The 17,686-nt window shown below is 44.4% G+C and overlaps 1 protein-coding gene across 7 annotated transcripts in view; it reads left to right on the forward strand.

The window, feature by feature from the left end:
- Positions 1 to 17,686, forward strand: part of GRIP2 (glutamate receptor interacting protein 2) — a 267,188-nt gene that overhangs the window by 116,298 nt on the left and 133,204 nt on the right. For 3 of the 7 annotated variants that reach the window (XR_005258352.1, XM_038148761.1, XM_038148769.1), the window contains exon 1: positions 12,512 to 14,180. The exons of 3 other annotated variants lie outside the window; for them this stretch is intronic. Coding sequence is in view for 3 of the 4 variants with exons in the window: in XM_038148761.1 (XP_038004689.1) it covers positions 14,030 to 14,180 (151 nt within the window). In the remaining variant the exon portion in view is untranslated. Of the gene's footprint in view, positions 1 to 12,510; positions 14,181 to 17,686 lie in introns of those variants that run through there. One more of the 7 variants, XM_038148770.1, reaches the window with a different exon arrangement.

Below are 17,686 nucleotides of genomic sequence, written 5' to 3' on the forward strand. Positions count from 1 at the left end.
ACAGGGCATAACTGAGAGGCAGCAAGTTTTGTTCATCTACAAAATTTCCTGGGTTCTGCTTGGTCCTTTTTATTAGCTTTATTTATCTGGGTAGAAACCCACTGAGATTACAATCTCAGTTTCCAGGATGATTTGTCCTAGTCTCCTGGCTTTGAAAAATGGTCTCCAAACCATGTCAGGGGTGACAGTCTGGCTGTTCTTTTTTGTTACTCACAATCTGTCCTGTTGCTATAGGAAGCTGTAAATGGTTTGTTTGTTTGCTTTTTTTCCTACACAGCTCCTATAAATCTTTTTTCCCTTTCTCAGGGTGTGAGTTATGACTCCTAGGAGGTTAGTGAAAATCACCCTGAAAGGGATGGCAAGTATCAATTTGCTCTAAGTCGTTTATTTATAAAGGCTGGGAGAAACACTCGTGGAAATCACAGCTCTGGACCTCTTGATGAGCTCCCCCCTTGCTTGTGGTGTGGATTGCATTGCTCTGCCCTGGCATGGGATGGCTCCGTGCAAAGGGAGGAGCAGGGGGTACATTGCCACCCCGTGTGCAGACCCCTTCCCTCCAGATCCACCATGGAAAAAAGGCTTGGCAAAGCTTTGACATCAGTGCTGGCACTGCTGCTTTCCCCTTGCATAAACATAAGCCTCCTGCAGAGCTCAGCTTAGTGGCAATTCTAAATAGTGAAATATTTTCCAGTAGTCCACAGCACTGGCAAACCTGCCTGTGGGTGATGTCTTGTCAGGTATTCCCACATGCAGGGTGGACCTGCAAGGCAGGACTTTGCTGGACAAGGAGTTTAAAGGGAGATATTTGCCATTAAAAAAAAAAAAAGTTTTATAGTGAGAAAGCCTTTAGAAGAGCAGGAGACTGGATCTGATTGTGCTGATGTCAGTCTGGATTTAGCTGTCCTAAAGGGAATGAGGTCAGTCTAGACTGACACTAGCATAAAAGGAGAGGGCAGAATTAGGCTTATGATATCTAAAAAAGTCTGAGGTCCTGATTCATCAAAGGACTTAAGTATGGCTGAATTCTTCCTAAAGCCCATATGTTAGCATTTTGCTGACAGGGAACATTTATTTTTATTCAGAAATATCAGAAAGGACGAAGAGGAACACTTTAGAAATGGTTTCCTTCTGACTAGAGGTATAATTGGCTCTAAATTTGGGCATAAACAGGAGAAAACATGTTTTAGGTTGAGAATTTTTTGTTAAGTAATGTATTTTACTGTGGAAAGCAGCTTCTGATGCAAATATTGTGTCAGTTGCAATGACAACAGTGGTATAATTATTTTTGATAATGAAGGAGCGTACTATTATTTTGAACCAAGGAAGCTATAGAGTGGTCATCCTGTAGGAATTTTTTACTGGCTACAACTTATTTCTGTATGGTGTTGTAATTGTGACATAATCACAATCTTGAGATAATACAAGCACTTGACTGCCCTTTTTGCATCAAAATACCCCAGAGATGTAATTATCTCATGGCTACTACATTTTCTGACAAGTCTGGTAGCTTAAATATTGCAGACCCTGAACATTGATATGCACAGAAAACATTAAATATTCATTTGCTGATTTGCTGATACATGTATTTATAAAAATCCCATTTCTCCATTGAGTGAGAGGTGGTTTTCAGGTCACCCAATTCAATAACTATGAGCATATTTGAGGAGTCAGGAATTCTTGCTCATTTGAAGTTCTGTAGTTTTCTTCTTTTTTTCCAAAATAAATGTAGTAACTACTTTGCTAGGAAAAGGAATGCATTTCTTCTACAGTTTGTTCTGCTAATAGTCTCTGTGTACTGCGTGTGCAACTGTGCTGGCCTCATTGTAGTATATCCATGGAAATATGCAGTGCTCTGTGCTGGGCTGCAGCTCTTTCCACCCTTTGCAATGCACAGACTGACCTCCCACCCTCCTCGTGGTTCACAGTGGGGAGGGACACAGCCTTGGTCTGGCTCCAGGAGGGGAGTGAAGCTTCCATTTCATCTCTTCTGTCTCCCTGATCATGGTGAAATAAACTTCATTTTTTCAAATTGTTACAAAGTGCTTGACTTTTCTGCAGGATGAGCAAGTGTTTTGAAGCAGCGGATGCCTCCAGAGTAATTTGGAGGCCAAAGCAGCCTCTTCTGTTGAACCTGGGTCTGGCCAGCCAACTGCCTGGGAGGCCTCAGATTTTGAAAGGAAAAATGGCCAGGGCTAGTAGTAAATGTTTAGAAGATGCCTCAGCTTTTAAAGAGCAAAACCATTTGTTCCTTGCTGTATCTGCAGAGTTGTCCAATTCACCTTTTGGGGAGTGGGACTTATTTGTGGCTGTTTGTGTGACCTGTGGTGTCCCTAGTGTACATGCATGAATGCTGTGCATGCCGTGGCGTCACTTTGGAGTCTACATCTGTGTTGCATTGGCTGCTGGAAGTGCCAGGTTTGCTCCTTTCAAGCTGCTTAGGAAGAGGAAGAAGGTGGGGATCTCTCCAGTGAGTTTTGAGCAGTGCATTAGTGTCACCTCTGATAGCAGTAAGTGACCCGGGAAATCAGCTGGGAGCACTCCCCAGTGATTACAGGGCAGAAAAGGGTATCTGTGCCTCAGAGGCTTTTCTGCTGGTGTGCCCCACTGAAGTGATGGGTAAATCCAGGGGCTGCATCTTCCTCAGTGACAAGTTAAATCTTCCCCTTGTAATTGCCTGAAACACCACGTGTGGTAAGTTGGATAAGCTGAGCAGTTGTGCTGCTGTTTGTGTTTATCCAAAAGTCACAAGCAGTGAGGGGTCCTCTGCTTGAGTCCAATGTGAGGCAAAGGAGCAGGATCCAACGTGTGGGCTTTTTTTTTAAGGAAAAAGAAAAGAGGAAAAGCGCAATGAACCCCACGTGGTCAACACAAATGGTTTGCTGCCTTTTCTCCTGCACTGGCTAATAATCTATTATAGGAAAAATAGATTACCTGCTGGTGAACATATGGGGTGGTGCATGAAGGGAAGATGTTCTTCTGGATCTAAGTAGCCAAACTGCTTCTAGCTGGAGCTGTGTCTTCTGTAACAGGTAGGTGCAGGAGCAACCTTTGTAGAAGTGAGGAGCCTCCTGTGCTATTCTTACTGAAGAAAAAAAAAACAACAACAAACCCCTGAATTTCCAGACATGCCATGGCTTTAGGCTGGGGTACTCCTGATGTGGACAGAGAACTGTGTGGGTTTGCAGTACCAATATGTGATGATGCTTTTGGAATTTGCTGTTCTGTTTTGTTCCTTCTGCAGAGCCTAGCTGTCATCCTGCTCTTATGTTATGTTAAAAAAACCCCAAAAAACAACAAAACCAAAATGCCTTTGTAGTGTGTTTTTGATCTGTTCAGCTCTGAGGAAACCTTTCTGGTATCACCCACCTCAGGTATATAGCTACTTAGCTGTGGTTTGAAGGGGAGTATCACTTTTATGCTTTATGTACTTGAAAGGAAGTTAAATAAATAGCTCGTTTACTCCTTTTAGTTTGTCTTAGACTCTTCACCCCAAAGAAATTGTGAAGCCAAGTGGAATAGTTTGCAAGCAGTTTGCCCATGAAATGCATTTCTTTTTAATTGCCTCATTAAGTCAGGTTATGATGGATTATATGACCTTATCCAATGCAGCCTGACATAAATGGGATGCTGTCAGAAGTTCTGGAATAACAGAGTGATATTCACTTGACTGGGGTTTTCTTGCTTGTGTTTTTAGCCGCGTTGATTGCTCGCAGTGGTTATACACATCAAGAATGTCTTGGCATGAGTAAAGGCAAGGTCATTAATGCTTTTTGTCATGATTACTTGATAAGCTTATTGTTCCACCAGGAATTAATGCCTTGCTGTTAGCACAGGAAGGAGGCGTGGGGCTGTCATGCTGTGCTGCAATGGGGCGGGTGTTGGGCTCATGGATTCCTCCTGGTGCCTCCCAGGGCTCTGTCCATCAGCTGTGATCAGGGGTAGCAGCCAGTGGCAGCACTGCCATTCCCAGCAACTCACAGAGCATTTTTCAGCTGAGGTATTTTAAATTATTTGGCTGTGTTTAATAAACACAGCTTGAGGAGGCCCCTCTGTGTTGCACTTCTGTTTTGGAGAGGGGCATAGCAAATGGAGGTGTTGTGTCCAAGGCAAAGAAAGGTGGCTTGGCAGCAGGAGCTGGCTTTGCTCCCTCCTTGAGGGAACAGGAGCCCTCTCATTTCCTGGCATGTGTTGGTGGCTTGTGTAACAGAGAGATACAAGAACATCCTCCTCTTCCCATGATAGATGAGGTTTGTAGGTTTCAAACTGTTCAAATAAGACTTTAAGCCACTAAAAAAGTAGAAGAAAAACTCCCACTCTCAGGTAAATCATTATGCTGCATTTGTTTTCTGAACCCTCTAATAATAATATAAAAAAGCCATTTTGAATGCTATTCCTTTTGCATTTTCAATTTCTCCCTTGGAATCTCTCATCTGTTAAATTAGTTTTTGGATTCACCCCAAACTTATGAATATTTCTTTGTCCCTCTTCACTTATTGTCTTTACTCCGTCATTCTTTTCCAGAATAATTTCCAGTGGATGAATTTTTTGGAAACAGTATTTCCATGTGTAGGTTTTACTCACCCAGCACATCGTTCTTTAAATAATACTGGTGTTTTTTACATCCTGGATGGTTCTATTTAATTGTCAGGAGCTGGACTGTTGACTTGGATGAAGCCCCACTGTGTGTAAGTGCTCTTAAAAGCATTGATTAGGATGGCAGGTTTTGACAGCCGAGTCAGCCAGAAACCTTGAAATACACCATTTGGGATCGTTGTTGGTGTTAATGAGTCTCAACTGCCATGGGCTTCTGTTTTTTTTATCCAAAAGTTTAGAGCTTTCTCCTTCATTAGGACAAGGGCATTCTTCAGATTCCTTTGAAACAGATGAAGCACCTCCTGTTTCCTGCAGTGGTCATTGCTATGGGTACTTTTGATGGAAATAAGTGAGATTTAGGGATTTTTTTGGAGATACTGCATTTATTTGCTTATTTACATTAAAGTTCACTGAAAAACTGATTTCCATAATCATTCTTGAGGTTTGTGGGACAAAAATGAATTCTAAATCAGAATACATCTAAACTTTAAAGTTTTCCCAGGAAGTTGAAATTTTAGTGTATTCCTTATGAAAACACTGAAATATATTTCCAGGAGAGTAGATTGCTGCCTGGCATTTCTGTGGGAACTGAACTTGGCATTATTCTTATCAGCTTCATTTGAGTTCCACAGGGGGAGGAGGTGGCAGGAGAGTGAGAGAACTCACATCAAGTCAGATTTGCATTTACTGGAGCTTGCAGCCTCTGCAGCTCCATGGATCCCTGTGCTTCCAGCCAGGAATGAGCTTGCAAGTGTCAGACAGGGCTGAGCAGGCTGCTTGGCCATTGTGGTGTGTGTTTGTAGCACCTGAAGAAAAAACACAACTGCACGCCCTTCTTGTTTGGCCTCCAGCCATTTGGTCCGGACACCTTGCACAGCCTGACATTCATCCATCCCTCCTCTCTTCTCCTTGTTGAAGTTTTCCTGACAGACCCTTAAACTAGTTGGTTTCTGAACATTATCTATGTTGTGGCTCCTGGGGATGTGAAAACCTTGCAGAAACACAGCAGAGCCGGCCAGTAGCAAGGCTCCCCTGCACGTTCATGAAAATCGAGCTGCTTCTATCAAAGTTCTCCTAAAGCCTCTCAGTCCTTTGTAAAAGCACTCATTTAATCAGAAATCTCCTTTATTTCCGTTCCTCCTCTCTCTCCTCATCCATTTCCTCATTCCCATTCCCAAACTTGTCTTTGTTTTCTCCTGTACTTCCAACCTGAAGTTCTGGTATCAAGTGCTATTTTTGGGCTGCCAGCCCCTTGCAAGCAGTCAGATTTAGCGGGTTTTGGAAAAATGCAAGCAACTTCTCTGAGGCAACAGAGGAAGCCACAGAGCTGAAGGCTAGTCCTGATAGAATCCAGGGAGTTTTTACTGTCATGAAATTCTTTAGCAAGAGCTCTTGTTTGTCTGGAGCTGCTGTGCAGTGATGATTTTTAAATAAGAGCTTCAACTTCACCTGAGTGTATCTTACTGATTACAGAGCTGAACCTAAATGTCTGGGGAGAATATGCTAAACTTCACTGCTGCTGGTGACAGGCTTTAGTAATACCTGCTTCCACAAGCCTGTGGCTTTAGACGTCTGCCTCATTTGGGCTTCCTGCAAATTACAACCCCAAGGAGCTTAGGGGACTGAAATAATCTGTACTGACAGAATGTGGTATGGAAATGTCCCTCTTTAACTATTTTGCTGCATGACTTCAGTGTGGAAACAAAGGAAGATTGATGGCAGAGAGCAAGTGGAAATCACACTGATGTTTAGCCTTGATCTAAGTTAGGCACTGGAGAAAGAAATAAATGGAAAAGGGAAGTTGGATCCAGGAGTGTCATTCCTTTTCTTTATTAACTGTCTAAGTTACTCATGGAGGGAACTCAGCATCTTGTGCCAGAAGCACCACTGTGAATTGCTTTGCTTGGCAGTGCCATCTTTTCAGAGCATTTTGTTTCAATTCCCTCAGAACCTCGGTGGGAGAGCAGAGTCTCTGAACAGCTGTAATGAGCCCATGACTTCATTTCCAAATGGCATCTCCTGAGGACATTAAGAAGGTGGTGAGATTTGGGAGGAGCAGTGAGCTGGCTGCTTCTCACTGGCTATGGCAGCTTCAAGGGTCAGCAGATCCTGCAATTAACAGGGAGCAATGAGCCAGCCAGGATGCTCAGGCACTTGAACTGAGATCCTGGGCAGAAGCTAAGGGAAGAGGAAGAAGGCAGTGAGAAACTTGGGAATGGCTTTTTTCTTGCAGCTCTCATCAAGGCTGACCCCTGGCCATAGGAGCCCTTCATTTGAAAGAGAGAATGACATGTTTTTCCTCCTAAATAAGCTCAGATCCTTGTATTATAGCCCTAATTACTGTGTCATCTGAGTGCTTGAATGTATTTGAATTTTCAGAGCAACTCGATGGTGCATGTGCTCGTATCCCTGTTTTTAGCTGGGTGCTTGAGGGCAAAGTCCTACTGATTTCAAGGGGCTGGCTTGACACCATGGTGTGGCCCATCATCTTGTACAGTCCTGAAGCAATGCCATTCACCTCTCCTAGTGGTAAATCATGGATCCCCTACCAAGAAAAGGAAGGGTGTTTTGGGGCCAGTTGGCAGCTCTGAGGTCTCTCAATGATCTGGCTAGAGGTCCTTACAGCCTCAGCTATTGTCTGTTTGCAGGAGGCTGCCTGTGCCTCCCTTTCTTGATTACAGCAAGACAGCCAGGGCTATTTCAACTGCAGTGATTGCAAGTAGGCTTTGGGAAGCTGATTATTCACAGTCATACCTGACTCTTTCTGATCTGGAAAATAATACCAACATTTGTCAGTGTGAATCCCTTGTGAGGCACTGAGCTCAGAGCCCCTCAGTGGGGTGTGGTGGAATCTGTTTGCCTGCAGAACAGGAGGAGGTAGGAGAGCAAACTGTGCCCACCTCATCCCACTGAAACGTCTTGTACTGTCAGTACATCTTTGGTCTGCTGCAGAGTAAATATCTTCCTAGTTCTTCTGAGCTGCTGAATCCCCCTCCTCCACTGGAACTGCCCACTGAACACAGGCCATATTTCACCAGGGTTTGGACTGACTCCCACATCTCATGATCAAACGCCTTGTCAGTTCTGCATGACACCCTTGGGCTGATTTCAGACTGGCAGGGCAGCTTCCAGTTTCATTCCCCCAGTGTTTCTCCAGCCATCCTGTCTTAAAAGCCATGTGTGTAACTTGTCTCTGCTTGCTCCTTCTAAGTTATCTCTCTCAGTACTGTTTTTTCTTTCTAGTCCTTTACCTATGAGCCTCAGGGTTTCATGTAAAAGCAGAAGTTTGAACCAATGTGTGTTTTTCTGCCCCTGTGAGATCATCCTCCACTTAGAAACCACGATTACAGGGTCAGTCCCTTTAGACTCAGATACTACTGAGCCACTACTTTATGCTCCTGAAAAACTCCACTTTTCTCTGAGCTTACTTTCTTTGTCAGCTGCCTGCCAGCCTGCATTTGGTACAGGATCAGAGCTGTCACCTTTCCAGATTTCCTTGCTAAACCTTTCCTTGCTAAAATAAAATTTCAGAGTGGCTATAACATGGGAGTGCTGATAAACAGTACCTGAAAGCACCAATTGTGCAGCATTCCAACTTCCACAGAACGGAGTTTTGCTACAACAATTCTATGTTGGTCTCTCTACTTTCCCTTCCAGTAGAAAAGTGTCTACCACATGATCCTGGGCTATGCTGCAGCATGTCTTTGGGTGTCTGTGAGTGCCAGGGATTACAGGTCACTTACCAATTGTCACCAACTCTGTCACCCCACTTTTCCAGCCTGTGGCTTTCACCCTACCGAGTGAAGCTTACTATTTAATTGGTGCTACTGTGATCACACAGCAACCTTTGGAAGGCAGAAGGGCACTGCAGGTGCTGGAATGTCTTGTGAACTATTATCAAACAAGTGAGAGAAATTAAGGTAATTGCAGAAAAGGACCTGGAAAAGAAAATGTGTGAGTCAGATAAACTCATATTTTACTCAGGCATTTTAATAATTTCCTATGATTAATGGCCACAGTCTGTTCCTTGCTCCCAGTATTGTTGTTGTTACAGTGAAAATACCATGGCCACTGTCAAGCACTCAAATTTATTTATATGGTTGGTGTGGGTTTTGTTGTCTCTATAGCAATTACAGCTCTTTATTCTTTCACAGGTATTTTTGGACAGCTAGTGTTTTCCAGCCCTAGAAAAAATAAACAAGCAAAAAGCCAAATATGCACCCGATGCCTTTAAAACTGTGAACATTTAAAAAACTATCGGAGCCTTTTTTCTTTGACAGTTTTTATTCTGAGACCACATTCCCTTGAAATAAGCATTAGCTTAGTATGAGTGGTTGGAAGGAGCTGTGTAAATCCTCAATTGCTCTGCCAGGCCTGTGCTCTTTCATTTCTTGAAGATTTTGAAATCCCCAACTTTAATTTCTGTAGCTGCAGTTAAGCTGGTAAGATGCTGCACACAGGTGGCAAAACTCCAACACTATCCTCTTTCTCTTTTGCCTTGATTTATTGTCATGTTTACGATTTTGTAATAAAGCCAAAAGCCCCAAATAATTCACTTGAGATGCAGCAGTTTCAGGACACTAAGCTGTTGTCTTCTCCAGAACTTCTTGTGGTCTTTGAAACAGCTGGAAAATAGTGAAGGGAAGGGAATGAAATGGCAGGGTATCAGCAGAAACTTGCAGAGGGGGTCAGTGCCACTGATTGGTGTTAAAGCAGGTGAAGACTTCATGACATAAAGCCTAACAGCAGTGCTGCATGGTGTGATTAATAACTGCAGCATGTTGGGCTGTCTCCAGCCTCACAGAAACTCTGAGTTATGCAGCAAGTGAAACAGAATGCGGTAGGGAAGGATCAGCTAAGGGCTCACCTGTGAAATTGTAGTTGAAGCAGGATGAACCTCCTTGTTTGGAGAAATTTGCTAAGGGTGGAACAAGGATGTGGAGTGTCTGTGGTGTCTCTGTGCTGCAGCAGACCCCTGTGCTCCTGTGATTTCCTGGAACCATGTTGCAGCAGGTGGGGATGGCTTTGAGAACATAGTGCCAAGCACCAGCTCTGGAGAGCAAAGTTTTGCCTGAGGATTGCCTACCAAAACAGGCCACAGGCTGGGTCTACTTAAGTCTGTCAGATCTGTCAGCTGTGGCTTGGGTGGCCTGGCATAGGCAAATAGCGCTGTGTTTTTGCATCCCTTGCTCCTTGAGGTCTTCCTGCTGAAAACCTCTCTCCCTTTAGTGTTTGTGGCAGATGCACCATATGCATGCTTTATAAAAATTCAAGGCAATAGTATTGGCTTCCTCCTGTTTGAAATCCCTTGGCATGTCCCAGTGTGAGAAATATTGAATAGTGCTGCTGCTTAGGGAGCAGGCTCTTCCACAGGCACAGAATGGCTCTGCAGTCAGGGGTGGGATTAGACAGGAACAGAAGAAGAGGAGGATTGCCCATGATGAAGGGCAGCGGGAGGCTGTTCTCAGTCATGTTGGGAAGAGGCAGCTGCCGTGTGCTGCTGACTCACATAATGACCCTTGTGCTAATGTTGTTCCCTATCATTTAACACAAAAATAAAACTGCTAAATTGAGACCAATTTGAAACGTGCGTGGTTTGCTTTGGAAGACATTTAATAGCAGCAATACTTTAACTGTAGGACTCTGATTGGAAAAGGAGGGACAAGTAAATAGTTTACATTAGCTTAGCAATATTATTGTTATTGTTGAACCTTTCTAAATTCTACCCAAATCGTGGCTCAAATCAAACAGCTTCAGATAATTTGTGAGAAGCAATAGGTGAAACTAAGTGGGAGTAGGACATAAAAGGAGTGTGTGATTACCTGAATGGAAACCAAAGTGTTCCCAGTACTCACAGCAGTTAGTGAGATGCTTTGAAGGTTTTTTCACCTCTTAAATCCTTAGTGCTTTGAGGCAGCGATTTTGGCCTTCAAATGACTACAGCAACTTGCTGCCCTGGCAGTGGAATAAATTTTGAAAGCAGTGTGAGTGCAATCTACAGGATTAACAGCCAGGCCATAAAGCAGAAATCTTTACAAAACAGAGAGATCTTGTGATTACTTAATAATGAAAAAGTAGCCTACAAGATCTGGGTGGTTCATAGTGGCTTGTTGCCTTTTATACTGGCAGGTGGGAAAACACAGGATGGGCTGAGTGCAGGGAGCATCTGCAGTCACAGGGGACATACAGGTTGTATCTTTGGTCCCTGAGAGCCCATCTCAGCAAAATCTTTTGCATTGCTCCACGCTGTCTTGCTTTCCTGCTGCTTGCTGTACTGCTGCAGCTCTGTAAAATATTCATGAGATGAGAAGGATTTTGCCCTCAGATGACCCTCTATAGCATTGCTTGCTGGACTGAGAGTCTGGGCTACCGTACAGCCCCAATCCATGTGTTTTGTTTTTATAGAAGTGGTAGTGGTGACTCAGTATGGATGGCAACTAGAATTGGTTATGTCAGCTCTAACTAATGACACTGAAGACCAATAAAGTGACTCTTAGATTGGTTTTGTATTATTAGTCTTGTTATTAATTATGGAGACATGACAGTGGCATTAGTGCTAGTATTAACCATCAAAATAAAACAGAATTGTACTCATAAATCTCACTGATTAGGAGTACATGAAGGATTATAGCCATTCTCCAAAGGAAAAGAGAGGAAAAGGAGTGGGTCTGGAGTAGGAGTGAGATGGAGGTGGAAGAAAATTTAGGGAGGGATAGCAATATGCTGAAAATTGTTCAAAGAAGGAGCCTGAGCAAAGGGGACCTGGACTAGGGCTAAAGTCTGCCACTGCCTGGGTGGACAAGATTAGATTTTCCTGCATGTTAGCAGGAAATATGGACCCCACTGCCCTCGAGCCTGGCTACTCGTCTAGTGCTTCCCACTTCGCTTTGGGACTCTGCTGCTGGCCTGGCATCCAATCTAGAATCCACTGCAAAGAGTTTCTCCACTGTGTGAGGCTGGGCCAGAACCCTGCCCATCTCCCAGGAAGCTTGTGGGAGCCTCAATGCCTGGGAAGAGCAGGCTGATCTCAAATGGTGGAGACCAATGCAAACTGGGCCAAGCTCTTGCCAGGAGCAGGCTCTGATTTGGATGCTGCCTGTGGACAGGAGGAAAGGAAAGCAGGAACATCCATGCAGCCCTGGAGGGGAGGCAGGGAGAGCCCTGCTCAGCAGAAGAGTTGCCTTTGCTCCTGCACAGTGAGCCAAGTCTGACAGTGGTGAAGTGCTGAGAGGAGGCAGTGCAAATTGCCTCCTGCCCTGGAGAAAGGTGGCAGGAGGAGAATTATGCCTCGGAGTGATGCATGGGAACAGCACAATTTCCTGGGGTGGTGCAATTTGCACGGGTCTGCTTTTCTGGAGACAAGACTCATTAAAATATGGGCTTTAATGAGCTGAGAAGCATCTGACAGATCTTGCACTTGGGGTCTGCCTTGTGGCACTGCTGATGTGGCCACGTCTGGGTGCTGGGAGTTCAGGCCTCCAAGGGTTACCCAAGGCTGGCAGTGTCTGTGGCTGGTGACCATGCTCTGCCCTGTGTTGGCCTTTGCAGGGTGTGGGCTGCATCTTGCTCAGCACTGAGAATGATGGCCCTATTTATAATGCCTTAAATGAAGTGCATGATAATTTAATTTGTACATCCATTAATACTATCTACTGCGGGGTTTGTACTTAATTATATCACTCTAAATGGAGTTTTAGGTATATTAACAGGCTCTCAGTCCTGCTGCCAGGCATAGCCATGTCCAATCCCTGCACATGGTTGCTTGGAGAAGGTCTGTTCCATTCCACTAACCCCACTGGCCTGGTTGGGGAGAGGGCTCTTCCAGGCTGGCAGTCACTGCCTAAAAATTATTATTCCTTCCTCAAGTGGCCAGGAGGCAATAATGATATTTCTCTAGCATCAGTCTAGGGGATAGGATGGTATTGACTCTCTCTGCAGGGCAGAGACAAAGGGGAAATTTTGGGCCAGGAGCTACATTGGTTCCCAAAATTTTCCAAGGCAAGATCTTCCTTCAGCCAAATAACTTTGTAGGTTGGCTGAGGATTGACCTGTCTATAGGCAGCTGATAAGCTACTTCTGCTATTGTTTCTTTTGGGTATAAATGGGTTAATAAACATCTGTCTTAGGTCATGTCTCCTGGTCTGGTTTAAATCTGAGAAGCCAGCAGTAAAGGTGTGTGTTTGTCACAGAATCATAGAATGGTTTGGGTTGGAAGGGACCTGAAAAATCATCTAGTTCTGACCCACCCTGACACGGGCAGGGTGCCACCTGCTCTATTAGGTTGTTTAGGGCCTCACTCATCCTTGTCACCCACCTGACCCCCAGGCAGTCATTCTCAAGCACACAGGGTTGTTTTCCACTTAGCCTCCTGACTCTCAAAACTGTCATTTACAAACAAAACTAGTCTTTCAAAGGGAATGCTCTCCTTACTGCTCATCCATACCTTGGTTTGCAGTGCTAGGATGACAGCAATGAAAGCAACTCTGAACTCTCTCTCTTTGGAGATTGCCATGGACAGGAGATCAGAGTTTCCCACACAGGGTTCTTGCATTCTTCTCAGTGGTCTGGTGGTGTCTGAGAGCAGCTATGGCCCTGGGTGGGCACTATAGTCTGCATGTTATTGTCCGTTAAAGTCTTCCCAGAATTACCAGAGAGTCATGTAGAAGCATTTAAAGACTCTAAATTATTTGAAAACTTTAGAGAGTCTAAGCTTTTGAAACAGGAAGAGAAGCTATTTTCAGGGATGCATTCATTGGTTCTGCTAAAAATGTCTTGACTAGCTACTTCACCTTGCATTGCCTCGGTGTCTGCAAGAAACTGGAAAAATTACTTGTCTTTGTCCAAAGATGCTGGTGAGAAAGTAAGTGCTGAAAGGTGAGCAATTGTGTGAGCACAGGAAAGTCAAGGGTTTTTTCCTACAAGCTTGCAGAGTTATTTAGCATTTCTCATAGATGCAGATATTATTTGCTGTCTGCGTTAGCTATTTCTAGTCTTTGAAAAGAAGCCAGAATTCTTTAAGAGTCACTGCTTTTTCTGAGCTGATGCTGGCTCTTTTGCCTGAGGAGTATTTGAAATCTGCCAGAATGCATGTATTGTCAAAAACAGAAATTGAAAACCCTATACAGGATCTGCTGCCCCTGTGAGTTATGTGCTTTCCCAAGTCATCAGGGAGAAGGAATGCCTGCTCTTGTTGTCTGTAAGGGCTGTGGATGGACAGAGGCAAAAGAAATCCCTCTCCCTCCTCCCCCCTCTCCCATCACCACCCAAAACTCTCTCTTTGGGTGGAAAGAAGCTTTTGAAACACACACACACATACATACAAGCGCTTTCCCAGTGACCTGCCTGCCTCTAGCTGTCCCTCCTTCTTTGGGAGCTGGAGCTGCTGAGACACCGGAGTTGGGGAGATCCCGTCCCCTCTCTGCAGCCTTGAGACCAAATGAATAAAGTGAACAAGGTTTTGAAGATCCTTAAGAAGTCATCGAGGAGAAGGAAGAGATGGAGAGAGGAGCTGAGGGTGGAGGAGGAAGGAGACAGCCAGGAACTCTGTGACCCAGGTGGTTTGTGCCACCTGCACCTCTGTACTGCTGGTAAGGAAACAGGAATGTTCCTGCTCACCTTGGGACAATGTGCCTGTTTGATATCCATTGCTTATGTGTGACAGGAGAGCTTCCTACAGCCAGACACTGCTGTTCTGCTCTTTGTGAAAAATATTGGTGGGAGAAGTGGTAAAGGCAGGGAACTGAAACTCCTGGGTTTCCTTTTATAAACCTTCCCTTGCTTGTGTGGGTGGCATTTTGCACATTTGTGAAGTGGGGAGAGAAGGGAATATTCTTTCTGGAAGAATGGTGCTCCTGGAAATGTAGGGGGAATGTGTAGCTCATTCAGAATTTTGTTTGATATATGTGGTTGCATTTTGATGTATTTAAGGCAGAATGTTTATTCTGTATATTTATGCAACTGAAAAGCAATGGGAAATGGATGAATTTAGGTTGCTGTTTTTCTGAGGGATGTTTTTGTCCACCAAAGTTGGTCTGGACCCAGGTCCATTATATTCACCCTTGCTTTCCAAGCAAACAATGCTGTGGCTGTAATATCATTGAAAATGATTCTGTGTTTAGTCTCTCTATAAAACACCAAAACAAAAGATGCCAAGAATGTGAAAAAGGGCCATGTAGAGCATTCACTGACATGTCCCCAGCACGTCTGAACTTTCTGCTGGGGGCTGTGACCCAGCAGAAGAAAATGTGTTGGTCTGTGCACTTGGCCATCAGGCTCAGCTTCCTTCCTTTTGCATTGCCAGTGTCCAAGGGATATGAAGCCCTTATGAAACCACACTTAGGACGAAGCCACACTCAGGTTCAATGTAGGTCAGTGCTCTTCTTGCTGTCACAGTTGGTAGTTTGTTTGCAATAGTATTGTAGCTTTTGTACCTTTTACAGCCTCACTCTTTTTCTTTCTCACGCACCTAATTCTGTTGAGCTGCTTTTGTGACCCTGTCCTGGAGCACGCGATGGCCCCGTTCTTGCAGGACCCTGGGTGGCTTCATTTACAGCTGGAGACCTGGGGCACAGAGATGTTACTGGACTTGCCCAGGGTTACACAGACTGGGGCAGGGGTGGGCACTGGCCTCTAAGCTCGAGACCTGAGAAAGTGTCATGATGAGCAACACTCGCGCCTGTTATGCTCTTGGCTTCAGCTCCCATTTGTCCAGACTTTCACCTCTCTTACACTCCTTAGGTAGTTCAAGAGTGATTGTTTCTGCCACCATTTTTCCAGTGAATATAGTCAAATAATTTTGCTTAAAATTTTGTTGTATTTCTTACCTTATCTTTAGTAAGAAACTGCTCAACAGATAAGAAAGGAAATTAAAACCTGAATGTATTCAGGTATCAGAATGTGAGAAGGCAGCAGAAAACATTAGCCAGTTTTGACAGTTTGACAGTCTATTTCTATTGGTAACCCTGTGTGTATTTTACTTCCATCTTTTTAACAGGACGTTGTCACTGAGAGGGTTCACCCCCAGCCCTGAGATTCTCATGCTGGGAATGTGGTCCCATCATGGCTGAGTTTTATATTCAGTCCACTTCCTTCTTGCCATCTCATCTAGTGAGCTCCAAGGTGTTGACCTGAGAGATGGAATGCTTTGGTTATCTTTTATTTATTTGGTATCTCTTTTGATAAAAAGAATGACACAGATCTTTTGAACCTGCAGTTAATGCCAAGCTGTGTGGGCAGTAGTAGTTAGATAGCCTGAGTCCATCTCAGCTGGGTGTACACTGTGGACTTCTCCCTCTAAGCCATGGATTCAGGCTGCTTAGCAGGGAAAGAAGAACTGGGGCTTCTTGACCCAAACCATCACAAACTCGTGTGATGAATTCTCTGGAGAGTCTGTTCCTCTCTGTTATTGTAAGGGAAGTAAAACTGATGGCTAAGATTTCACTTGTGGGCTGACTTTTATATGGCTTGTAGGGGTTTTTGGACATGAATGTGTGACTGTCTAAGAACCTTTTGGCTTTATTGCCTGGATATGCTTTAGGTGAAGGGTCCCCTCTTTCACAGTCTCTGCTACTCTGCAACAATTTGTAAGGCTGAGGCTTTCAAAAATCTCAACTGATGGCTTTTTTTTTTTTCCCCTAAATGCAAGATGGGTAGTGGGTTAATGCACTTCTGCCATCCAGGCAACAGTGATAGAGATGGATTGACAGAAAAAAAGAGAAAAGCATCAGTTAAGGCAAATGGGGAGAAAAATACTGCATTCCTGCAGTTGGGTTCTGGGCTGGCAGTTATTCCAGCCAGTTATATCTCCACAATAAAATGTAAATGAATGCAATCATTTCTTTTGGAGCCTGGAGGCCTAGTGGTATGAAAAGATAAGCGAGCATTTCCCATTGTTTATTTGGTGGGGGTGGCTCTTCTGTGTCTGCTACTGGCTCTCTGATACCTTGGCAGCATCTAAATGTTGCCTTTACTATTAAAAACACAGAGACGGGAGTCTAATATCTGAAACGGATTAGAGGGGTGTTTACAGAAGCGTCAGCCAGCCCCCACTCCCTGCAGGCTCTCAGCATTTGTGCTCCTTCTGCAGGAGCAGTGCACAGGAGTGGGAATGCCAGCAGCTGGCTGAGGACTGGGAAAAGCAGATGCATAAGGCAGGGAGAGATGGGTCTGGAACGTGTGTGGCTGTCACTGGTCAGAGGGACGAGCAGGAGGGACTGGGAGTCTCCAGTGAGCTGCTTCTCTGGAGGTTGAGGAGGGGGAACACAGGGAGAGTGGAGAACAATAGGACATGACAGTGGCATTGGGATAATCTCTGATCCTATTTAGGCATATTTAATTGGCCTGTCAGTTTTTCACTTCTCATGCATTTTCATAAGGATTTTTCTTCGCCTCTTGTTTTATCTTCTCGTAGCTCCTTGGATTTCCCTGTGGACAGTCTCTCTGGATTTCTTTGTTTTGTGTCCCTCCCCTTCCCATTGCAAAGCAGCACTGAGTTTGCCTGGCTTTGTGGAGTCTAAGCAGAAAGTCAGATTCAGCAAAGGAGCTGTTTGGGAAAGCCTCATGTTATTCTCAAGAGAGAAATTTGGTAAGGGAGGGCTGATTGTCAGTGACCTAAACATTTATGCCATCTATCACAGCTGTTTTTGCACTGTTCTAAGGCTCTGAATATAAACCTATATCCCAATCATGTGTAATGTTAAGGGGAACTATTTTTTTTCTCCCTCTGGTCCCTCTGTAATAGGAGATACATTTATTCTTATGATTTTTCACCCAGTATTGGCTACCTTAAAGATACAGAGCTGCTGAACTTCTGGGTTATATAAATTAATTCAAAGGGATGTTGCTCAGCCTTTCAGAACATCTCTGTTAAACTCCTACCCTTTCATTCCTAAGTGATGCCAGACCTAGTTGCTTCATCCTCCCACAAGAAATCCCCCAGGCACATGATTAAAACCAAGCCATCCTTGTAAAGTCACTGGCCGAGCTTGCCAGAATTGCTGGTGTATTTCTTGTGGCTTTGAAGTTCACAAGTACTGGGGCTTTGAGGGACATGAGGACCTACAGAGGGACAGCCCTGGCAGGCAAAGTTGATTAG

This window comes from Motacilla alba, chromosome 12, assembly GCF_015832195.1.
Source record: "Motacilla alba alba isolate MOTALB_02 chromosome 12, Motacilla_alba_V1.0_pri, whole genome shotgun sequence".
Lineage (NCBI taxonomy): Eukaryota > Metazoa > Chordata > Aves > Passeriformes > Motacillidae > Motacilla > Motacilla alba.